At 48.8% G+C, this 25,371-nt stretch overlaps 1 protein-coding gene across 1 annotated transcript in view; it reads right to left on the bottom strand.

The window, feature by feature from the left end:
• Window positions 1-25,371, bottom strand: part of FHL2 (four and a half LIM domains 2) — a 147,572-nt gene that overhangs the window by 64,948 nt on the left and 57,253 nt on the right. The window contains exon 2 of the mRNA XM_075336491.1: window positions 738-916. Coding sequence (XP_075192606.1) covers window positions 738-893 — 156 coding nt within the window. The 5' untranslated portion in view covers window positions 894-916. The remainder of the gene's footprint in view (window positions 1-737; window positions 917-25,371) is intronic.

The raw sequence follows: 25,371 nt of genomic DNA on the forward strand, positions 1-25,371 counted from the left end.
CTGCAGCGTCACTAAGCGGCCGCCCAATAGAAGAGGAGGGGAAGAGATGAGCGACTGAAACATGCCGCCCACCTCCTTCCTTCCTCCTTTCCGGTGGACGCAGGTAGGATGATGTTCGTCGTTCTGCGGTGTCACACACAGCGATGTGTGGTGCCGCAGGAGCGACGAACAACCTGCGGAATGAAACACCAACGACATTATGATTAGGAGCGACGTGTCAACGAACAACGATTTTTGCTGTTCTTGCGATCGTTGATCGGCGCTCCTAGCTGTCACATGCTACGATGTCGCTAACGGCACCGGATGTGCGTCACTAACACCGTGACCCTGACGATATATCGTTAGCGATGTCGCAGCGTGTAAAGCACCCTTAAGAGGCTAATTAAAGTCTGAAACCTTGGTCAAAGGTATCTGAGCACACAAATCTCCAATGGTGGCAAAACTGTTGTATAGACCCATTTTTCTTTTTGTAATTTTACAAATGTAAAAGATGAAAATATATATTTTTGTTATCTAAAATAGAAAGGAAATGTTTCTTCTTTAACTTCATGCCTTTTAGGGATCATTTCATCTTCAACTTGCTTAACTGTTTACAATAACAGTCATTTTGACAAAGGGTGCAAAAACTTTTACATGTCAATGTAGATGTCACTTACAGTGATACATTTTTCAGCTTATTGGCAATTATAAAATAATGTTTTCAACCATGTCTTCAGTAATCCGAAATTGCGGCATACCTTGCCATCACAGCCAATGGGCTTCTTGCATTCTTCACAGGAGTTGGAGTAGAGATTCTCATAACATTTCACACAATATGGGTTTTCTTCTCTTAGAAGATACTTTTTTCCAAACAGAGATTCCTTGCAGTAATGACAATCAAATCGCTCTGTCATTTTTAATACTGTTCACTCGTAACCTGTAAGAAAACAAATAATTAACAGTTACCACAAGTGAACCTTTAAGTGCTTCAAGGATAGGAGAATTTAGTATTCCCTTAAAATCTTATCAGCCAAATTAGCAAGGTCCAGAACTTTGATTTACAGCAAAGGTTTGAAGTGGATCTGTCACCAGAATTCACAGTGCAAATGGCAAACATTATAAAAGAAGCACTTGCGAGCATACATAAAAAAGTGCCGTTGTGCAAGAACAATATAAAGGTAACCTTGAAGTCCAATAGTTCATCATAATGCACAATTCCTCCAGCTTTGGAGGTGAAAATGGGACCCCTCATCTCTTGGGCTCCAAGGTTGCACCAATGTACCCCTGTAAAGAAGGCCTCTCAGGAATATTTTTTTCATTAAATGTGTATATGCGCATGAAATGTCATGGGAATGTATTAACATGTTCAACTACTGCTGCCTTTTCTGGTATCCTGGGCCGTTCTGCTCTTCTTCTCAATGACGTCACCGCTCTACAAATTTTCTGGCTCACTCTATGCTTTATGTGTGAGCCAGAAGTTTCTTTTACAATATCAGTCTATGGAGCCAATCCTTTTGATTGACAAGTCAGGTAGTATGTAAAGTGTGTTTCAGAGCAAGCCATACCCTTTAAAATGCACCAAATTTATCACAGTGGCTCATTCTGGATGATAAATTCAGGACACTGTAGTGCCCAAATTTTGCGGTAGCTTGGTAAACACGGTAGAATTTTAAATTTTTCCCTTCGATTCAAATCTCAACCCTCTCAATGAAACCACACTCCATTTTTGAGTGAGTGTCAGTATTTTAGGTCTAAACTACATCTGCTCACAAGTGTCAAAATTTGCCACACTTTTTGCCAAAGTTGAGAAGCCCAAAGAATAATAAATCTACACCCAAATTGGTGTATAAAATATAAAAGAATAAAACTTTCCCATTTGGTGTATAAAGCTAAATAATCGTTCAGCATTTAAAACTCATGTTATATATGCATGATAACAATAAGAGAGATGGAGAGAGGACGATACACAATCCATAAGTTATAGCACTAAGAGAAAGGACAAGGAAAAAGAATGCTTGATAAACAGGAGACACCCACTGAGCTCAGAGCTTGCAACTTCATACATACAGTCATGTGTAATTGCAATAATCTTCTGGGAGATATACTTCATTTTCTGGAACAATGCCAAGGATGCTAACACTTTTGACCATGACGGTATGCTATACTCATGATTACAAAAGAAAGTCTTAAAAAGAAAAAACAACAAATCAGCTAGCAACATAGTGTAATCTGAACCAGGTACCTAAGAACTAGTTTCTTTCTGTTAATTGCTCATCCCCTTTATCTAAATCAGACCTGGGCAAGGGGCGGCCCGCGGTCCACATCCGGCCCACCTACTCTCTGTGACCGGCCCGCCTGGTTCAGGGCGTCCTTGCTCGCCGGTCGGTGATGAGGGCAATCTGACCTGTTGATGGAGCTCCAGGCTCCGGGGAGGTCCCTGGTCAGATCGCCCTCATCACAAGCAGCGTGCCGGGCAGGGAGCGATCCTGCAGCTCCACACAGTGTAAGCAGCGGATCGCAGGAATCTTTCCTCTGTTCCCTGCGCGACACCTTTCTCTGTGACACACGTGAACCCTGATGTCGTCGGTACAGTACGCTTGTGTCATTTGAAAAGTTCCCGCCCGGCAGGAGAAGCAGCTGCAACAGCCGGGGCCTGTACGGAGAGAAGCAGTGGTGGGGGCTCCTAGGAATACAGCATCGGCACAGCCAGGGCATGTAAAAGAGAGGCAGTTCAGCGGGGGGCACGTACGGAGGTGCCTGAGGAGGGACAGTAAAAAGGGAGAGGTGAGTGGTTACTAGTAATCTGCGGGACAATGGGGGGTGGGGGGTGGCTGGGGGAGGGGGAGGGGGGTAACTGTTGACAAATATTTGGCGTGTAGTGGTGTAGTATATGAGAATATAGTTTTATAGGTGTAGTATATGGGGGGCGTAGTATATACTGGTGTAGTTTAATAGGGGTGTAGTGGTGTAGTATAATACAGGTGTAGTACATAGTGGTGTAGTATAATACAGGTGTATATAGGGGTGTAGTGGTGTAGTATAATACAGGTGTAGTACATAGTGGTGTAGTATAATACAGGTGTATATAGGGGTGTAGTATAATACAGGTGTATATAAGGGTGTAGTGGTGTAGTATAATACAGGTGTAGTACATAGTGGTGTAGTATAATACAGGTGTATATAGGGGTGTAGTGGTGTAGTATAATACAGGTGTATATAGGGGTGTAGTGGTGTAGTTTATCACAGGTGTAGTATATAGTGGTTTAGTATAATACAGGTGTAGTATATAGGGGTGTAGTAGTGTAATTTATCACAGGTGTAGTATGTAGTGGTGTAGTATAATACAGGTGTAGTATATAGGGTTGTAGTGATGTAGGTTATCACAGGTGTAGTATATAGTGGTGTAGTATAATACAGGTGTAGTATATAGGGGTGTAGTGGTGTAGTTTATCACAGGTGTAGTATATAGTGGTGTAGTATAATACAGGTGTAGTATATAGTGATGTAGTGGTGCAGTTTATTACAGGTGTAGTATATAGTGATGTAGTATATTACAGGTGTATATAGGGGTGTAGTGATGCAGTATATAGTGGTATAGGATCTAGAGGTGTAGTTTAGTACAGGTGTAGTGTATAGGGATGTAGTGATGTATATTATAGGTGCAGTATGTGGCAGGTGTAGTGACGTAGTATGTGAGGATTGTGTGTGTATGTATACAGTGTGTGTATCTGTGTGTGTATATATATATATATATATATATATATATATATATACAGTGCCTACAAGTAGTATTCAACCCCCTGCAGATTTAGCAGGTTTGATAAGATGCAAATAAGTTAGAGCCTGCAAACTTCAAACAAGAGCAGGATTTATTAACAGATGCATAAATCTTACAAACCAACTAGTTATGTTGCTCAGTTAAATTTTAATAAATTTTCAACATAAAAGTGTGGGTCAATTATTATTCAACCCCTAGGTTTAATATTTTGTGGAATAACCCTTGTTTGCAATTACAGCTAATAATCGTCTTTTATAAGACCTGATCAGGCCGACACAGGTCTCTGGAGTTATCTTGGCCCACTCCTCCATGCAGATCTTCTCCAAGTTATCTAGGTTCTTTGTGTGTCTCATGTGGACTTTAATCTTGAGCTCCTTCCACAAGTTTTCAATTGGGTTAAGGTCAGGAGACTGACTAGGCCACTGCAACACCTTGATTTTTTCCCTCTTGAACCAGGCCTTGGTTTTCTTGGCTGTGTGCTTTGGGTCGTTGTCTTGTTGGAAGATGAAATGACGACCCATCTTAAGATCCTTGATGGAGGAGCGCAGGTTCTTGGCCAAAATCTCCAGGTAGGCCGTGCTATCCATCTTCCCATGGATGCGGACCAGATGGCCAGGCCCCTTGGCTGAGAAACAGCCCCACAGCATGATGCTGCCACCACCATGCTTGACTGTAGGGATGGTATTCTTGGGGTTGTATGCAGTGCCATCCAGTCTCCAAACGTCACGTGTGTGGTTGGCACCAAAGATCTCGATCTTGGTCTCATCAGACCAGAGAACCTTGAACCAGTCTGTCTCAGAGTCCTCCAAGTGATCATGAGCAAACTGTAGATGAGCCTTGACATGACGCTTTGAAAGTAAAGGTACCTTACGGGCTCGTCTGGAACGGAGACTATTGCGGTGGAGTACGTTACTTATGGTATTGACTGAAACCAATGTCCCCACTGCCATGAGATCTTCCCGGAGTTCCTTCCTTGTTGTCCTTGGGTTAGCCTTGACTCTTCGGACAAGCCTGGCCTCGGCACGGGTGGAAACTTTCAAAGGCTGTCCAGGCCGTGGAAGGCTAACAGTAGTTCCATAAGCCTTCCACTTCTGGATGATGCTCCCAACAGTGGAGACAGGTAGGGCCAACTCCTTGGAAAGGGTTTTGTACCCCTTGCCAGCCTTGTGACCCTCCACGATCTTGTCTCTGATGGCCTTGGAATGCTATTTTGTCTTTCCCATGTTGACCAAGTATGAGTGCTGTTCACAAGTTTGGGGAGGGTCTTAATTAGTCAGAAAAGGCTGGAAAAAGAGATAATTAATCCAAACATGTGAAGCTCATTGTTCTTTGTGCCTGAAATACTTCTTAATACTTTAGGGGAACCAAACAGAATTCTTGTGGTTTGAGGGGTTGAATAATAAATGACCCTCTGAATAAACTTTTCACAATTTAAAAAAAAAATAAAAAAATAGCATTCTTTTTTGCTGCAGTGCATTTCACACTTCCAGGCTGATCTACAGTCCAAATGTCACAATGCCAAGTTAATTCCGAATGTGTAAACCTGCTAAATCTGCAGGGGGTTGAATACTACTTGTAGGCACTGTATATATATATATATATATATATATATACACACACACATACACACACACAATATATATGTCTGTGTGTATGTATATATATATATATATATATATATATATATATATATATATATATAGAGAGAGAGAGAGAGAGAGAGAGAGAGCGAGAGAAGATGTAGAACCGAGTTACTTATAGTTGTCCGGCCCTCTAAAACGATCCCAATTTCTCATGCGGCCCCATGGGAAAATTAATTGCCCACCCCTGATCTAAATGAAGGATTTCAGTATCTTATACTTGTCACGCTATACCTCGCAGTCCTTACATCTGGAATTTCTAAACAAGACCTCCCTGTCACCACAACTGAATTGGTCAATCAAACAATTAATCTTCAAACTTTTTTCTCCAATTCAGTATTTTCCCAACTATGTCCAAACAATGCCATCCCGTCTCTCGGCTGTGCTGACCTCCTGTACAAATAAACAACATACATCTTGAGCTTGTATATTTTCGGTGCATGCTCGTATATTTAATCAAAGTAATTCTCTCGCATGTAACACTGAGCCAATTGTTCCACATGATTACACTGCACCTCTCTCTTTTTTTTTTGTTAAGACCATCAACCATTTGAAATATTTCACATTTTTCCCAGAGAGGAGATGAAAGTGTAATCCGAAAAGAAAATATCTTAGACATGCTGTTAGAGGAAGAAGAGATCCAATTCCCGAGTTCACTAAAGTACTAGGTGAATCTACCACATTTCCTTGCCTTCTTTCCAGGTTTGTGGATTTGGGGATATGCTGACCGCTGACAGTCCTCCTAGTACTTATTATGTTACTCTATATTAAATCTATGCAGAACTTGTTTATTATTTTAGAATTGAAAATCAACTCATTATCAAAATGTCTATTCTGGATTGTGTCACTTTACATACGTGGAAACGTGGAATATAAACAGTGGGATGTGCGGTTTAACCTTAAACTTCTCCTAAATATTTAGACCAGACGCATACAGATGGAGACTAACACTGTCATTGCTGTATAAATGTGGCTTGGTGTTTCTATTCCACTTAACCACTATTTATTTGAACACTTGAGTATTAATATTTGATGTAACAGATTTGATTATATGTCTTCATGCTATACAGGGTTGAGTTCTCCTAGCATGAAGATGTTTCATAGAGCCACATTAAAGTTGTATAAGTGAGTTGCATTATCAAGAATTGTCAATATATATCTAGTATGAACCCTCCTGCTCCCTCTATAAGTGGGAACAATTCTGTAGAAGGTAAAACTATATTTGTATAAAAAGAAAAACCACATAAGTCCATCGAGTTCATCAAACTTTCACATCATGTTCCGCTCTAAACTCACTGAGGGTCATGGCGACTTCTTACTTTGTCCAGACTGCAGAGTCTGCAGAGTCACTCTATGGTTTCCCTGGTCCTTTTGATTTGCACAGTCAGACTCGGGCATCGACCAGTTGTGTGCTTACTGGTCATTAGTCTGGCAGGAGTTAATTTCTGCTAGCCTGTGCATTATTGCTGGGGTCACAGGTTACAGGAGACCTATCACAGCAGGCTCTGCCTTTTAAAAGGTGGTGGAGCCTTTTCCTCCACGCCGATTAAAGCTTAATTTGCAATACTGGTCCTTGTGCTGTGGTGATCTTGTTCTGGTGATCTTCTGGGCATTATTTGGTGTGTTGTGGAAATATTCTTGTTCTCTGTTTATTTCCTCCCTGATTTTTTATTTCGTCCTGAGCACGTATTGTCTTACCTCTGTGTGTGCATTGAGTTTGAGTTTTGTTTTTTCCCTGTCTGCCTATTTGTGTGGGATAAACCACTCCTGTCCTGGCCTTCTTAGATGGTGGGGGAAGAAGGGGTATAGAACAGGGCTATTCAGGAGCTTCCGTTAAGAAAGGTGGCCAAAACATCGTCCCCCAATTAGATGTATTTTTGGGAACAGCAACAGCTAGGGCCACCCTAGCCCTAAGGCCAGTGTAGGTACCCTTGTTCCTTGTTACCTTGTCATACCCAATGACATTATAATCAGCCCATTTGAATATCTTTCCAGATGCCCTAGCTTCGCTTGTGAGGCAGTTGCAGGTGCTGTTACTCCAGGTGGCGGAATTAAAAGGGACAGTTCAGCAAAATGTTCAATCTTATACCGCAGCACAGTCCAAGTTGGTTGCTGGATCACCTGAACCTAAACTGCCCCTCCCTGAGTGGTTTGCTTGGGAGTGCAGCCGGTTTATCATCTTCCCGGAGAAATGTAAATTATATTTTCGCCTTTGTCCGCTTTCCCAAGAGACTGAGGCGCAGTGCGTGAGTATTGTGTTCTCTCTTCTTAGTGGTGACCCTCAAGCTTAGGCATTTTCATTGCCTCCTGATTCTCCTGTGTTTGGGTATGTGGATGTGTGGCGCCCCTGAGGCTTCCGTCGCCACAGGTCATTGCACCCCATCCAGCGGTGTGATGCCCATTCTGGGTGAGGAAGGGAGTGAACACCGGTCCCCTGGTAAATCTACACTACACCCATTGCTAGGAACACACTGGGACCAGGGATAGTGGCAGTTACCCTCCCATGCTGCATGCTGGGAGGGGCCGTAAGACCCATCCCTGCTCCTATAGTAGATCAGAGCAACAGGGGAGGTGGGAGGAGCCACAAGAGTGCAGACACAGAAAGGAAAGTCTAGTGTGAGCAGATAGAGAGAGTGTGGGGAAGGAGGAGGAGGTCTGCAGGAGGCAGGCAAGGAGGAGAAGTGAAAGGAAAGAGAGCTCCAAGTCAGTCAGGAGCTGAAAAGAAGAAAGAGACGCTTCCTGGTGAAGATCCTGGGACTTAGAGGGTCCAGGTGCCACCAAGCAGAGAACAGAAGGGGTCCCAGGGCCACGGGTAGCTGTAGAGCTGCGGTGGCCTGTTCCACAGGAACATCGGTGGAGGGATCAAGCTGCAACAGGGGACGGTCCCTAGAAACCGGAGGAGTGCAAAATCATCTCCAAACAGTAAAAACCGAGGCCCAGGGAAAGTTGTAAACTCCCCGGGCCACAGCCCACAGCAGAACCTCTAGAAAAGGGGTAATCAGCCGACAGGTGACCCCTCAGCCTGGAGGATGTTGTGGAGGCCAAGCCAGGTTTACCCTACAAAAGGCAAGGCTTAAGAAGACAGCTGCAGACAGAGACACTTAAGAGAAGGGTACTGGGTTTTGCTCCAAGAATCACCCAGAAACGGCGGAGGTCCCTGACAGTGGTCCCAGCAGTCCAAGGGTTCCTGCCGGCCTTGACAAGAACTGTGAGTAAAGAGCTTGAAACTGCACCCTTGGAGTTGCCTCTGTTATTTCACCTGCATAGACACTCACAAGCACCAACTGTGCCCCGGGGCATCGCTCCACCTGTGGGGAGCAGTACCACTATTTCTGCCATATTATCTCCCCGGAGGCCTTACACAGCAGCGGCGGCTTAATAGCCGCATACCACAGGTGGCGTCACGAACACAAACTTTAATTCATCAGCCATATTTAAACTGACACCCACCAGGGCCACGGAGCCGGGCCGCGCCACCACTGACGACCCCCGGACTAGTCCGGCCCAGCACCGGGTGTCCCACAGCCCTGGGGTGGGCGAGTCAAAATTTTGGCGTCACGAACAGGATTTCGTGCCCGGTCCCACCGGGTACTGTGCGCCTGAAGAACCGTGTGACAAAACAGTGCTTAAAAGACTGTGTTTTACCGTGGAAACCGCCGCCATTAGCGCTGCTGAGAGCGGGAAGAAGGGGGGCGTGCCTGCAGAAAGAGCGCGAAAAGAAGCCCCGCCCCCTTGTCTAAGAAAAGAGCGTGAAGCAGTTCCCGCTATGCAGAGCAGCGGATGAAAAATGGCGCGCTAAGAATGCTGCCTAGAGGAAGAGAGAAGATGGCTCCTGTAAGCGGAGGCCAGGAAGAGCTCACCTGGATCAGGCCTGTGACCGCCGCTGAGCTGAAGGCTGAGGTCGGGAGGATGGCTGACAGGATGAAGGAGCGGGAAGTTACCAGCCTGCTGCTGAGCAACATCAAAAGTCTGCTACTAGAAGAAGCGACGAGCCTGCTGCTGGGAGATCGTGCAGAAGGAGACGCAGAGAGAATGGCGTCCACACGCAGCGATCCAGAGCTAGACTCCGCTGACTGGTGGGGCTGGGAGATGGACCAGTGGTGTGAAAGGCTGCAGGCGGAGGTGATGCAGCAGATCCGGCAAGCGACGCGCGGAGCAGCGACCGCCAGAACACCGGAGATGCTACTGAGGGGTGAGTCATTAAATGCCCCTGCCGGCGCGAGTGCCCCAACCCCCGCTACCATGCCCGCGGTCCCTGGAGAGATGCCCGGCATGGCGACGCCGATCCGGGCCGCAGCCACACCAGGTGCAGTCCGCCAAGATTTCGCCGCCGGAGCGACGCCCATCCACACCGCAGCAGCGACGCCAAGCCCGGCCAGCTCACGCCCCAGCAGCGATACCCCGCTCGGACAAGCAAGATCCCGCCGCAGCGGCGACGTTAATCCACGCCGCAGATGCGGCCCGCCAAGCCCAGGCCGCAGCCACGCCAGGTGCGGCCCGTCAAGAATCGGTCACAGCAGCGACTCCAATACAGGCCGCCGCCATGCCAGGCGCGGCCCGCCAAGACCAGCAGACACAGACTGTGCTGACCGCTGTCTACCTGCTGCCAGGTGGGGAGCCGGAGAAGAATCCCTACATGTAAAGAAGTAAGAAGATGCTGAACTGTATATAGCCCCTGTCAGCCCCTCATCCTTTGTGAAGATGTCCCTTTTGTTTTGCCCGAATGTGCTTTTTGAAGATGACACCTTTCCTGCCTTACTGCCCCTTGTACTTTTTGAAGATGTCACCCCCATGTTTATATGTACCGGGCCACGGAACTGGAATGTGGTCCCCGGTGAATGTGAATGTGAATGTGTAATGTGTCCTGTGTAACCAGGCCACTGGACTTAGTGGCTGGTTTTGTCTTTGCCCTTTTGTAGCTTAAGAAAGCTGAAAGAACTGCCAGGCTACTGGACTTGTTGTAGCCAAGATGTATATAGTTGCACCAGTTGTGCCCCCTACCAGAATTATGGGGGATGTGCCCAAACCGTGCAATGGACTGGAAGTGCACATATAGAATTTCTTTATAAGAAAGTTTGCAACGTTCAAGTACCTGTGCCTCCCATAAAGGGAAGAAAAGTTTAATTGTTTTATTGTTATGCATAACAAAAATGTTTTTGCAGTTCTTCCACATGTTTTTGTTGTCTTTTCAGCCCGAGGACGTGCTGGGATTCGCTGTGGGGGAGTGTGGCGCCCCTGAGGCTTCCGTCGCCACAGGTCATTGCACCCCATCCAGCGGTGTGATGCCCATTCTGGGTGAGGAAGGGAGTGAACACCGGTCCCCTGGTAAATCTACACTACACCCATTGCTAGGAACACACTGGGACCAGGGATAGTGGCAGTTACCCTCCCATGCTGCATGCTGGGAGGGGCCGTAAGACCCATCCCTGCTCCTATAGGGTAGATCAGAGCAACTGGGGAGGTGGGAGGAGCCACAAGAGTGCAGACACAGAAAGGAAAGTCTAGTGTGAGCAGATAGAGAGAGTGTGGGGAAGGAGGAGGAGGTCTGCAGGAGGCAGGCAAGGAGGAGAAGTGAAAGGAAAGAGAGCTCCAAGTCAGTCAGGAGCTGAAAAGAAGAAAGAGACGCTTCCTGGTGAAGATCCTGGGACTCAGAGGGTCCAGGTGCCACCAAGCAGAGAACAGAAGGGGTCCCAGGGCCACGGGTAGCTGTAGAGCTGCGGTGGCCTGTTCCCCAGGAACATCGGTGGAGGGATCAAGCTGCAACAGGGGACGGTCCCTAGAAACCGGAGGAGTGCAAAATCATCTCCAAACAGTAAAAACCGAGGCCCAGGGAAAGTTGTAAACTCCCCGGGCCACAGCCCACAGCAGAACCTCTAGAAAAGGGGTAATCAGCCGACAGGTGACCCCTCAGCCTGGAGGCTGTTGTGGAGGCCAAGCCAGGTTTACCCTACAAAAGGCAAGGCTTAAGAAGACAGCTGCAGACAGAGACACTTAAGAGAAGGGTACCGGGTTTTGCTCCAAGAATCACCCAGAAACGGCGGAGGTCCCTGACAGTGGTCCCAGCAGTCCAAGGGTTCCTGCCGGCCTTGACAAGAACTGTGAGTAAAGAGCTTGAAACTGCACCCTTGGAGTTGCCTCTGTTATTTCACCTGCATAGACACTCACAAGCACCAACTGTGCCCCGGGGCATCGCTCCACCTGTGGGGAGTAGTACCACCATTGCTGCCATATTATCACCCCGGAGGCCTTACACAGCAGCGGCGGCTTAATAGCCGCATACCACAGGTGGCGTCACGAACACAAACTTTAATTCATCAGCCATATTTAAACTGACACTCCCCAGGGCCACGGAGCCGGGCCCCGCCACCACTGACGACCCCCGGACTAGTCCGGCCCGGTACCGGGTGTCCCACAGCCCTGGGGTGGGCGAGTCAGATGTTTTTTTTCTGCGCTTGGTCTCATCTACGACGATCCTAATAAAGTTTCGTTGGCCGAATCTAAGATCCATTCACTTCAACAGGGTAATCAGCCATCTGAGGATTACTGAGCTGCATTCCGGCATTGGTCAGTGGACACACAGTGGAATGACCCTGCTCTTAAGAACCTGTTTTACAGGGCATTTCCGAGAGGATAAAGGAGGCCTTGGTTATGTATGAGACTCCTCCTTCTCTGGAGTCAGTACATTTCTTCATGACAATTACCAGGATTCGTTGGTTGGTCATAAAATGACTATTGGCCTTAGGTAGTAACTCTTTGTTTGCCTATGAGTGAATTTAGTGTCTGTATCTAGTGGTTATATGCAATGCTGAACTGAGACTGAAATTCATCTCTGGAATTTGAATGTAAGCAGGTATGAGGTGATGAAACAATCCTCATCCTCTTTGGTTGAAGATATGTACTGGCTCACCAGCACGATACAGATGTGCTTGGCTGTGTCCAGATAAATGTAATGCTGTGCTAGTGGTATGTCCCTTTCATTGCTGCTGTCTTATCAGAAAGGGGAAGTGTGGCCATTTTGAGGAGCAGTCCAGACTCATCTAGGAAAGAGACAGGACAGCGATCCAGGGTCATCTACGTGGAGAAGTATCCTTATAGTACCAGATTTGCAGCCTATTATGTCTGTAACCAGATTCTCTGCAAACAGGGAAGATTGTTGCTAGAGACACCCAGTGTAAGGCCCTTTCAGAACGTCAGTGATTCTGGTACGTTTGTGCTTTTTTTTAAACGTACCAGAATCACTGACATACGCAGACCCATTATAATGAATGGGTCTGCTCACACATCAGTGATTTTTCACTGCACGTGTCTCCGTGCGGCGTACCCGCGTGTGCGTGATTGCCGCACGGAGACATGTACATTTTTTTCTGGCATCACTGATGTCCCACGGACCACGCAGTGGTGTGGTCCGTGAAACACGTGCCAGAAAAAAACGTGCTTCTAAAATAAAAAGCATTTTAACTTACCCGGCTCCAGCGACGCTCTCTGCAGCTTGTTCTCCCTGCTGCTTCTGAGCCGGCTCATTATTGTCGCGCATATTCATGATGCACGACACAGCCGACCCGGAAGCAGCTGCTGCGGGGGTCAGCGCCGGCCGGATGCTGCACCGCGGGAGCGATCAGCACCATGGAGAGCGGTAGCGCGCACAGGTGAGTTAATCTCTAAGTGCAATCACGGGCCACGGAGAACGGAGCCCAGATTGCACTTAGACAACCCACGTGTGCCGTGATTCACGGCACACGGAGGGACATGTGCGTGTTTTACACACCAGTGAAAAACGTCAGTGGTTTTCACTGACGTGTGAAACGGGCCTAAGCTGCAGACATTAGACATTAGACACCGAAGGAGTGTTGAGTCATCGCCATCTGCGCCACAGTTCACCTTCCAGAGAGGATTCCTATCCGTCCATATCTGTCGGTTAGCTGTCTGGAACAGACCCGGTTCTGATAAGACAGTGACCCGGTAAGACAGAGAGTAACCGTTCATGCAACACATTACATTTTGGTGCCAAATCATTCCAGACTAAAGATGGTTTTACACGCTACGAGATCGCTAAAGCGATGTCGTTGGGGGTCATGGAATTTGTGACGCACATCCGGCTGCTTTAGCGATGTCGTTGTGTGTGACACCTATGAGCGATTTTGAATCGTCGCAAAAACGTTCAAAATCGCTCATCGGTGACATGCCCCCCTCTTCCCAATTATCGTTCCTACTGCAGTAACAATGTTGTTTGTCGTTCCTGCGGCAGCACACATCACTACGTGTGACACCGCAGGAACGACAAACATTTCCTTACCTACGTCCACCGGAAAAGGAGGAAGGAAGGAGGTGGGGGACATGTTCCGGCCGCTCATCTACGCCCCTCCTTTTCTATTAAGCGGCGGTTCAGTGACGCTGCTGTGACGTTGCTGTGACGCTGAACGAACCTCCCCCTTAGAAAGGAGGCGGTTTGCCGATCACAGAGACGTCGCAGAGCAGGTATGTGCGTGTGACGCTGCCGTAGTGATAATGTTTGCTACGGCAGCGATCACCACATATCGTGCCACCGACGGGGGCGGGTGCTATTGCATTCAACAGCCAATGCTAGCCGATGCTAGCGATATCGCAGCGTGTAAAGCGGCCTTAAGACCGAACCTGTAGTTAGATAGGTAATTTGACTGGTTCAGGATAATGTTTATTGCAAGATCAGCAACCGGATCCTCCAATGCTGCTGCCCTGTTCCTTATTTCCTTGCTGTTATAAAGGACTTAATAACCACACTTAGGTGCTCTCATAGCATGAAAAGTATTTGCAGCGTAAATGCATGCGTCCTGCGTTCACTGCACAATCTATGTAGATTGTGCATGATACGTGTGCATGTTGCTTTTTTGAACGCAGCGATTTGGGTGCTAAAATTTTGACCCAAATCTGTGCGTTCAGGAAAGTAGCATGTCAATTATTCTGTGCGCTTTGGATGCAGCTGCCACTCTGTCTATGGTGGGGGCAGCAGCTATAGCGCATGAAATCGTTTTTTTTCTACAAATAAACTGCATCCATTATGCAGTGTTTCTGCAGCGATTTGAAGTGCACATGTGCTGTCAAATCGCTGCACAATATTCAGCAGATACGTGCGTGTGACGCCCTGACAAAATCAGGGTGTCACAGATGACCGCACCCCTCTTCCAGGTACAGGATTCACTCCTCCTTGGCCCTCCATCACAACCCCACATCCATGGTACACAACATCAGCCAGCAAACCCTAGTCACCCCCCATGACAATAGGGACACACCAGTGGGCGGGGCCAATCGGATGGTGACGCCAACCTAGGGGTTCTGAGGTGTTATGGGAGGGAACAGAGTCAGTTTAGTGGCAGAGAACAGTGAGTGAGGAGCGTGAAGTGACAGGGTAGACAGGGGTTGGAGCTCCTGGACTACCGGACTACTGACAAGTGGCTAGGTGGCAGTTGGCAGACAGGGTCACAGGTGACGGAGATCCGGTCGCGGGAGACCTTAAGTGGACCGGGGCAGGGTTGTAGCCCGCCAGTACAGTCAGCGGGAATTCGGTCCGGAGGCCGTGAATGACAGGGTACCTGGACCCTAGAGCAAGGACAGCTTCAAGCACCTTACTAATTGACCAGCTGGGGACTAGAGTTCAGGTCTTGTCTCACAGGAGGTCCAGATAGAGCGAAACGGAAGTCCAACGAGGGGGATAGGGCTCCGCAATTGCCTGCTAAGATCCCACGGGTCAGTTCTCGTGGGCCACAGCTCCCAACACACAGTATCACCGGGAGTGGACTTTCCCATTTCATGCGGAGTAGTCAACAACAAGGACACAACACTAAGTGCAGGAGGAAGGGACCCCTGTTTGATGTACCAGGGTGTGGGATCCGAACACATCCGCCGGAGATCACCGGTCACTGGCAAGTTGGTTTACCCTTTGGACTCTGTGTGGATTATTCAGAACTGTGAGTACACCAATACCATCCGGTCCAACCCTGCAGATTGCGCTCCGCAGCACCATCCCACCTATATTGGGGCCCCGGGACTACAACCCCCCTACCCGTGGAAAGGATAACATCCAGCTGCCCCACTCCATCAGCCCCGGGCATCGCCTCCAGCGGCAGCGGCGGTGTCACCAACAATCACCGCACACCATGGGTGGCGTCACTGACAATACCTCCCCTGTATAATAATTCCCCTTTTCACTTGCGGGCGATGGACGGGTGCTTCAGGCCCGTCCCGGCTTCCCCTCGAGCCACCGCCACCACCCCAAATCCGAGCGTCTCGAGCAGCCCCTCTGCCATGGTCTGTCCCCTGCCCGCAACTTGTGCATGAGCCCTAAAAGAGGTTTAGATGGGAGGAAATGTGTCCTCAGTCACAAGGCATTCTGGATTAATAAATTGCAAACACAAAAAAGGGATCTACTATATTTCGTACATTAAAACATTCTATACATTATTGTTCATTAAAGGAGATATCCAGAAATTTTTTTTTTAAAGGGAATCTTTCATCAGGCTTTTGCTTTCCCATCTAAGAGCAGTATAAGAGAGAGACAGAGACCCTGATTACAGCAATGTGTCACTTACTGAGCTATTTGCTGTCATTTTGATAAAATAATTGTCTTTGCTACAGAAAGAGCAGTTATACAGAGCTCATGAATAAGCTGGACTACCTGGCAGCAAGCCAATTGGTCCTCTAATGATAATCTACTGGTGATTACTGCAGCTCAGTAAGTGACACACCGCTGGAATGAGGATCCCTATCCCTATGTTAGGCCTGAAACACACATCCGTGAAACACGTGCGTGTTTGGTCCGTTTCCATGTATACTGGAGACATGGCCAAACGTGCACCAATGTTATTGTATGATAAAAGCTCCACGTGCGTTTTTGATGCATGTCCGTTTGTCCGTGTCCGTGATCCGTACCTGTGTGCGTTTTGCACGGCAGCATGTCCGTTTTCTGCACGCAACACGCAGCACGGACCCAATGAAAATCAATGGGTCTGTGCGCACGTCCGAGTGACACGGACGCATCTCTGTTTGCTCCCTGTACGTTTTGTGCTTTTTTCATGTCATGTCGGTCTTTTTTCTTTTTCTGTTTCGTTCTCTCCCTCAGTCCGTCGGTCGGTCTCTATGTCTGTCGGTCGGTCTCTCTGTCTTATCTGTCCCTCTAGCTGTCTGTCGGTCAGTTCCCCCCCTCTCTCATACTTACCGTTCCCCGATCTCCGGCGCGGCGCTGCACGGCTGTTACAAAAACTTCGGCGGCTTTTACTATTTTGAAAAAGCCGGCCGCCCATTAATCAATCTTGTATTCCCTGCTTTAACCGCCCACCGGCGCCTGTGATTGGTTGCAGTCACAGACGCCCACCACGCTGAGTGACAGCTGTCTCACTGCACCCAATCACAGCAGCCGGTGGGCGTGTCTATACTGTGCAGTAAAATAAATTAATAAATAATTAAAAAAAACGGCGTGCGGTCCCCCCCAATTTTAATGCCAGCCAGATAAAGCCATACGGCTGAAGGCTGGTATTCTCAGGATGGGGAGCGCCACGTTATGGGGAGCCCCCCACCCTAACAATATCAGTCAGCAGAAATAAAAAACACTAACAAAGTCCCTCATCACCAATTTATTAACCCCGACAAAGCCCTCCATGTCCGGCGTAATCCACAGACCTCCAGCGTCGCTTCCAGCTCTGCTACATGCAGGTGACAGGAGCTGCAGAATACACCGCCGCTCCTGTCAGCTCAACGCAACAAATGAGGTGAGTAACGCGATCAGCTGCTGTCAGTCAGGTAACTCGCGGACACCGCTGGATCGCGGGTAACCTCAGTGTCAGCTCAGCTGATCGCGCTACTCACCTCATTTGTTGCGTGGAGCTGACAGGAGCGGCGGTGTATTCTGCAGCTCCTGTCACCTGCATGTAGCAGAGCTGGAAGCGACGCTGGAGGTCCGTGGATTACGCCGGACATGGAGGGCTTTGTCGGGGTTAATAAATTGGTGATGAGGGACTTTGTTAGTGTTTTTTATTTCTAATAAATTATTTTTTTGGGTGTGTGTGTGTTTTTTAAATGTCACTTACAGATTAATCATGGAAGGTATCTCGGGGAGACGCCTGACATGATTAATCTAGGACTTATTGGCAGCTATGGGCTGCCAATAACTCCTTATTACCCCGATTTGCCAACGCACCAGGGCAAATCGGGAAGAGCCGGGTACAGTCCCAGAACTGTCGCATATAATGTATGCGGCAATTCTGGGCGCCTGCTGACTGATATTGTTAGGCTGGGGGGCTCCCCATAACGTGGGGCTCCCCATCCTGAGAATACCAGCCTTCAGCCGTATGGCTTTATCTGGCTGGTATTAAAATGGGGGGGACCGCACGCCGTTTTTTTAAATTATTTATTTATTTATTTTACTGCACAGTATAGACACGCCCACCGGCTGCTGTGATTGGGTGCAGTGAGACAGCTGTCACTCAGCGTGGTGGGCGTGTGTGACTGCAACCAATCACAGGCGCCGGTGGGCGAGTAAAGCAGGGAATACGAGATTGATTAATGAGCAGCTGGCTTTTTCAAAATAGTAAAAGCCGCCGAAGTTTTTATAACAGCCGTGCAGCGCCGCGCCGGAGATCGGGGAACGGTAAGTATGAGAGACAGCTGCTCAATTCAGTCAGGGGATTAGCGGTCACCGGTGAGTCCTTCACGGGTGATCGCTGATCAGTACGCGGCACACAGACAAAGCCGCAGCATGACAATGAAGTCGGGTGAAGTTCACCTGAGTTCATTCTCATCGCGCAACTCTGTCTGCTGTCTGCCAACATGTATCAACGACATTGTGCATCACACACACATACGGAACATTTTACACGGACAACACACACATGGCAGTTATTTCACTCACGTACACACGGACATTCCACACGCACATACGGTTAGCATACGGGATACACACGCTGGCCACACATACCATAAAAGCGGACCTAAAAAACGGAAAACGGACCCGAAAAACAGCCAGTATCACACGTGCGTGGTTTTAACGGATGTGTGTTGGAGCCCTAATGCTGCTTTCAGATTAGGTGGCAAAAACCTGTTGACAGATTCCCCTTAAATGTGGCTAAGTACTAACAGGCTAGTAGTTGCTATCTATATGCATGTTGTGCCCAGCACCATTCTTCACCAGCACAGAGCAGTCACAGATCGTTCCTACCGGTTTCTCATGTGCTCTGCTCTGTAGATGGGGCAGGACAGTCGATGTCCCCTAGTTAGGCAGCGGGAAGCCGGCTGTCAATAAGAATGACATTGGCAGTCATGTCTTGTCTACAGAGCAGAGTGGAGAAAAAGCCTCCGCTCTGTTCACGAAGCCATTGTATCGCCAGCAGGAGCGGTCTGTGACCGTTTTGTGCTCCAGTAGGACGGCGCCTGGCACAACAGGACAACAGCAACTACCTGTCTGTTAGTACTTGTGCTTTTTTTTTTAAGATCCCGGACACACCCATTAAATGGATATGATAGAAACAGGTTTGTGTGTGTGTTCATACACGTGGAACAATTATAAACCCCATCTTGGGGAAAAAACAATTATTGAGGAGCAAAATTCCTAAAACAGAATACGTGTGATTTTCTTCAAATTTCACTTTGTGACAACTAGCAGAATTGTTCTTCTACTGTAGAATTGTGAAGGTACCGTATATTTCGGATTATAAGACACACTTTTCCTCCCAAAAAATTAGGAGGAAAATGAGGGGTGCGTCTTAAAATCTGAATATAGCTTACCGGGAGGTGGAGTATTGGTGCGGGGGGCTGTCTGTGTGGGCGGCTATCTGTGCAGCTAGCTGTCTGTGCACACGGCCAGGTGCCCCTCTGTGCAGGCAGCTATCTTTGCGGCCGGCAATCTGTGCAGACGGCCAGTTGCCTCTCTGTGCAGGTGGCTATCTGTGCGGCCAGCTGTCTGAGCAGCTGGCTGCCTCTCTGTGCGGGTGAGTGGCTGGTTGTGTGGGCTGCAGTGGCTGTGTGAAGCCCCGCTAGTATGTGTCGGTGCAGTACCTTCAGGGACTCCACGTGGATGGAACAGTCTGGTCACAGGTAGGGAACCTTATTTTAGGATTGTCGTGACGCCACTCTCAGTATTGCGGTCAGCGGGGACCGCCACTGCAGATTAAGGGATGCCTGGGGCTGATGGTGGGTGCAGTCAGTATATTAGCCCCCTGAGAGTGAGGCAAGCCCCAGGTCCCGGTGTATGTGTGTGGGACCACAGGTCGCAGAATGACTCAAACACAGTCCAAGAAGTCTTTCAACGTGTTTACTCACTGTTTGGAGGTCACGGTGAGATGCCCGGGCGACACTGTGATAACCAGGTTGAACCAGGAATTCCAGGAGGCCGTTCTGAGGGTAGCTGTCCACTCGCCTTCCTTGCACTCTTTCTGTTTTAGGAGGATCCTTTGCTTGAAGCGTGGTAGGACCCCTCCAGGGAAGCTGTTACCACCCTGCTCCCCTCTCTCTGGCTCGTCTGCCGGCAGCGTGGCCTTGGTGGGATGGCTTCTGGCCCTGTCCCCTTATGGGCCCGATGATTGCTGCTTGGCTCAAGCTCTGTGTAGTCGTGGTGAGGGCATGAAGTACCCCCCCACCTGTAGGTTAAGCAGCTCTGGATGATCTGCTGCCTGTACTGGGGACCTAGTTCCCCTTGTGTGCTCGGATACCGGGATCTCCGTACTCAGCCACCCTTCTCTCTGGATGATTTTCAGGCCGACCCACGGTACTCCTTTCTCCCCCGCTTTCAGCTACTGCACTCCTCAGGACCTGTCTCACACTCTAGAGCTCCTCTGCCCTGCTTCCTCACACTTCAACTTCTTCCTCCAGACTCCTTCTCACTTCCTCTCTGCCCTGCTTCCTAGCAACCAGCCCCTGAACACACCCCCAGCTGGGAATTGAAAGTTAACTCCTTCTGGCTACTCAAGGGTCCCCTCTGGTGATGTGGGAGGCCTGATCACTATATGTTTGTGTGTGCACCTCATCCTGGCCTTTGGAGATTACCTGGAAGCATTGCTCCCGCATGGGTGCAATACTCTGTGGTGCCTGACCAGGTCAGGGGCGCCACATTCCCCCTTAGTTATCATCAGCACGTCCTCGGGCTGCAAAGACAAGAGAAAGAAAAAAGGTAATTACAAACTTTTTCCACACAGGGGCAATTATTTACATTTAAACATGCCAGGTACCATTTCACCACCAACCACCCACATGTCCGAACCCCACCCAAAAACCTCCAGGAGGTAGGTCGCCGGTCCTTTTGGTGACCAGGGCTGGGCCATCACATTCCCCAGACCTTTCCTCCAATCTTCCTCTCCTAAGGAGAGTGGTGTAAGGTAGGCCCCATAAACAGGCGTACCCGCTTCCGAGTGTTGGAGGGCAGGCCCCATAAACAGGCGTGCCCCCTTGTTGGTGCAGAGCCATGCCCCTCAACAGGCAGACTCAGTGGTTGATACCAAGGAGGTAACTTTTTACAATGCAAAAGTTTGTGGTTAAATCCAGTTCATAACCGGTGGTCCATTTTTTAAAGTGCACGTGAACTAGTGCAAAGAAAACATTGTAAAGAGGTCTCACAATAGTCCTTGTGGGCACATTTCACTTAAACGTTACTTAACTGTAAACAGGTTAAACATTACATTTCATACCGTCACTTTGAACTAAACTGTACTTTCTCTATAGCGTAATGGGAGCTGACCAAAGTTGCTGCGGGTTGACCTACGCAGTACTATACTGTCATCTGTCTGAGGTTGTGTCCTCCCACCCGATGTATGTGTCTCAATGTGAATAATAGGTGTGCTAGGTATTGATACCAGTGCATGGTCTTCTGCTTCAGCTACATTTGGCTCTTCCAGGTTCTGAACAGGTTCTTCTGGGTCTCTTACTTCTCCAGATTGAGGGAATGTAATAACCGGAATAACTACTGCTCCATTGTATTGAGGCCAACTTGCTGGAAAATCTCCAAGTACAGTATGGATCATCTTTTCTTTTGGTTCTTGAACTGGCAAAGGGTTGGGAATTTCTTCAGGGATTCTTAGTTGTTCAGGACATTTCTTTAAGCGATCTCTAGAAACGACAGCTGTTGTTTTTCCTCCATCTTTGCTGATAAGGCATGTCTTTTCATTGCTAAGCGTCGATGGTAACACAGTATAGGGTTCTTCTTCCCAGTGATTGTCAAGTTTATGACGTCTTCTCTTTCTTTTGAGAACTATATCTCCTGGCATCAAAGGAACAGCAGGTGCTTTTCGATTGTAGGCCTTTTCTTGTTTCTCACGCTGCTGAGTCAGGCTTCGCTCCACACACTCTTGTACTTTCTTGTATTGGGCTTGGCGGTTGGAATCCCAATCAGCACCTTGTTGATGGTCTTCAGGGATCTCAACTCCCATTTCCAGATCTACTGGCAATCTCCCTGGTCTGGCCCTCATCAGGTATGCCGGTGTGCAGTTCGTGGAACTCACAGGGATGTTGTTATACATGTCCACTAGATCGGGCAGTTTTTCCGGCCACTGACTTCGTTCTTCTAGTGGGAGCGTCTTCAGAAGGTCGAGAATGATGTGGTTCATCTTCTCACACATGCCATTGGTCTGAGGATGGTAAGGCGTAGTACGGATCTTCTGGCAGCCGTATAGGTTACAAAACTCCTTAAACACTTCAGCTTCAAAGGCTGGTCCTTGGTCAGTGAGCACTTGATCTGGATAGCCATGTGGTCGACAGAAGTGTGTTTGGAAAGCTTTGGCTGCAGTTTGACCTGTCAAGTCCTTGACTGGTACTACCACCAGGAATCTGGAGTAGTGGTCAACCATAGTGAGAGCGTAGTTGTAGCCTTGTCTGCTGGATGCCAACTTTACATGGTCCAGGGCCACGATCTCCAGAGGCCGTTTAGTTTGGATTGGCTGGAGTGGTGCTCTCTGGCTGTGCTGGTCTTTTCTTCTAAGATTGCAGGGCCCGCAGTTTCGACACCACTTCTCTAGGGCAGATCTCATACCCACCCAGTAGAATCTTACTTTAAGTAGGGCCTCCAGTTTCTTCCAACCAAAGTGGCCTGCACCATTGTGATAGGCTTCTAGCACCATCCTCGTATCCTTCTGTGGTACAATCACTTGCCACACCTTCTCATGCGTCCTCGGGTCAATGATGCTCCTGTAAAGTTTGTCTTGATAGATGAATAATCGACCCCTCTCCTTCCATAGGTACTGTGCCTCAGGTGGGGCTCCTTTGTCAAGGCTGGCGCCCGGCTGGCTGATCAGTTTCTTTACCAAGCCTACCGCTGGATCATTTTCCTGGGTCTCCTTCCAGTTGTAGTGAGGTAGTGGGTTCAGGGTCACCTCTTGGCGGTTGGCACGCGACTGCCGACACTGTTTTGCTCCATGGCGATGGAACGCTGGCAGCTCAATCTCTTCAAGATCATCTACATCTTCACCCTCGTCTGCTAGGTGAGGCATCCTGGACAGAGCATCTGCGTTGCCGTTCTTGCGGCCAGCTCGATACTTGACAGTAAAGTCATAATTCGCCAGTCGGGCTACCCAACGCTGCTCCATGGCACCCAATTTAGCAGTATCCAAGTGGGTCAGGGGGTTGTTGTCCGTGAAGACAGTGAATTTGGTGGCTGCCAGGTAGTGCTTGAACCGCTCTGTGATAGCCCATACCATGGCCAGGAACTCTAGCTTGAATGAGCTATAATTCTCCGGGTTTCTTTCAGTAGGCCTGAGCTTCCTGCTGGCGTAAGCAATCACACGCTCTTTGCCTCCCTGCACCTGTGAAAGCACTGCTCCCAGTCCCACATTACTGGCATCTGTGTACAGTACGAATGGCAGACCGTAGTCAGGGTAGGCTAGGATCTCTTCACCCGTCAAGGCCCCTTTCATTTGTCTGAAGGAGTGTTCTTCTGCTTCTCCCCAGTGAAATGGCGGGCCGGAGATCTTTCCTCTCTTCTTTGGGTGGCCTACCAGGAGCTCTTGCAAAGGCGCTGCCATTTTCGTGTAGCCCTTGATGAACCTTCTGTAGTAGCCTACCAAGCCAAGGAACTGACGTACCTCCCGGACGGTAGTAGGTGTGGGCCATTCCTGGATGACTGTGACCTTCTCTGGGTCCGGTGCTACTCCTTCTGCACTGACCACATGACCTAGGTACTGGACCTTTGGCTTCAGTAAATGGCACTTGGATGGTTTCAGCTTCATTCCATATCGGGATAGTGCTTCAAAGACTTCAGCCAGGTGTTTCAGGTGGTCCTCGTAGGTCTTGGAGTACACGATGACATCATCCAGGTAGAGCAGGACGGTTTCAAAGTTGAGGTGCCCTAGGCAGCATTCCATAAGCCTCTGGAAGGTCCCGGGGGCATTGCAGAGTCCAAATGGCATGCTGTTGAACTCACAGAGGCCCATTGGGGTGGTGAAGGCCGTCTTCTCCCGATCTTCTTCTGCTACAGATACTTGCCAGTAGCCACTAGTAAGATCTAGGGTAGAAAAGTAGTTAGAGGCTTTCAAGGCAGCGAGGGATTCCTCTATCCTTGGCAAAGGGTAGGCATCCTTGTGTGTTATCTGATTTATTCGTCTGTAATCCACACACATCCTCATCGTGCCATCCTTCTTTCTTACCAGGACCAGGGGAGCCGCCCAGGGGCTACAACTGTCCCTTATGACGCCTGCCTCCTTCATGTCCTTCAGCATGTCCTTTGTGCGCTGGTAATGGGCTGGTGGAATAGGCCTATGTCTTTCCTTAATGGGAGGATGACTGCCTGTGGGTATGTGATGTTGCACCCCTTTGATCCTACCAAAGTCTAGTGGGTTCTTACTAAAGACCTGCTCGTATTCCTGCACGACCCTGTAAACCCCATGTTTCTGGTAGTCGGGTGTAGAGTCAGTCCCCACGTGTAGTTTCTGGCACCAATCCTCTAACTGCTTTTGGGAGGTCTCGCCCTCTTTTGAGTCAGCTTGTGTCAGGGGACCTACAGGTGTTATGGCGTCATCTGAGCATGTAAACAGTTTGGCTATGGTAGCGTACCTTGGTAGTCTGGCTTCCTCCTCCCCACAGTTCAACACTCGTACAGGCACTCGTCCCTTGTGTACATCAACTACCCCCCTGGCTGTCAGAATCGTGGGCCAGTGGTCTGAATGAGTGGGCTCTAGTACAGCCTGGTAATCTTGTCCTCTGAGACCTACCGCTGCTCTACACCACATCATCATTTCACTCCGTGGGGGTATCACAATGGGGTTTGCATCCATCACCCGTACACTACCAATCTCACCGCCAGTCTGTTTTACCTGTTGCTTCCTCATAATGATTCGGATCTCCTTTTGCAAGGCTCTTTGCGACCTGCCCTCAGCACCTTCAACAATCTGGTGAAGCAACAACAACACTTCCCCTAGGCAATTTTCTATGACATTAGTGCCTAAAATCATTTGCGGCTTCCTTTCTCTAATATCAGTGTCCACAACAATCAGTCCTTGTCCCTTCATTTCCTGCCTTCCCACCTTTATGGTTACCTCTTTGACCCCGATCTGGTCTATAGGTTGTCCGTTGGCAGCATAGATGGTGAGGGAGGGGTCCGGTGGTCGGAGATCGTCGTCCGACCAAAACCTCCGATAAAGGACATACGGGATCGTGGTGATCTGAGAGCCGGTGTCCAATAACGCCGGGGTAGGGATCCCGTCCAGGACGATGGACAGGACAGGACGTCCACCCACGTACTGATCACAGCAGCGACTTGGGCCTGATCTTCTTAATCCTGAGGACTGGCCCCCGGCCCCAGGTTTGGCTCGTTTAAAGGACAGGCCCTTGCATAGTGTCCTGCCTCCTGGCAACGACGACAGATGGGTTGTCCAGATGAGTCATAGCGATCACTGCTCCTGCCTCGGGTTGGGGGACCTCTTCTCCTCCGCATCCAAGGGACGTCCTCTGGGTTGTCAGCTAGCAGGATCCGATGAGGGACTTTGGTCTCTGAGGGCAACTGCATTGCTTTCAGGATTTGTGCGACGTCCT

Source organism: Anomaloglossus baeobatrachus, chromosome 2 (genome assembly GCF_048569485.1).
Source record: "Anomaloglossus baeobatrachus isolate aAnoBae1 chromosome 2, aAnoBae1.hap1, whole genome shotgun sequence".
NCBI classification, from domain to species: domain Eukaryota; kingdom Metazoa; phylum Chordata; class Amphibia; order Anura; family Aromobatidae; genus Anomaloglossus; species Anomaloglossus baeobatrachus.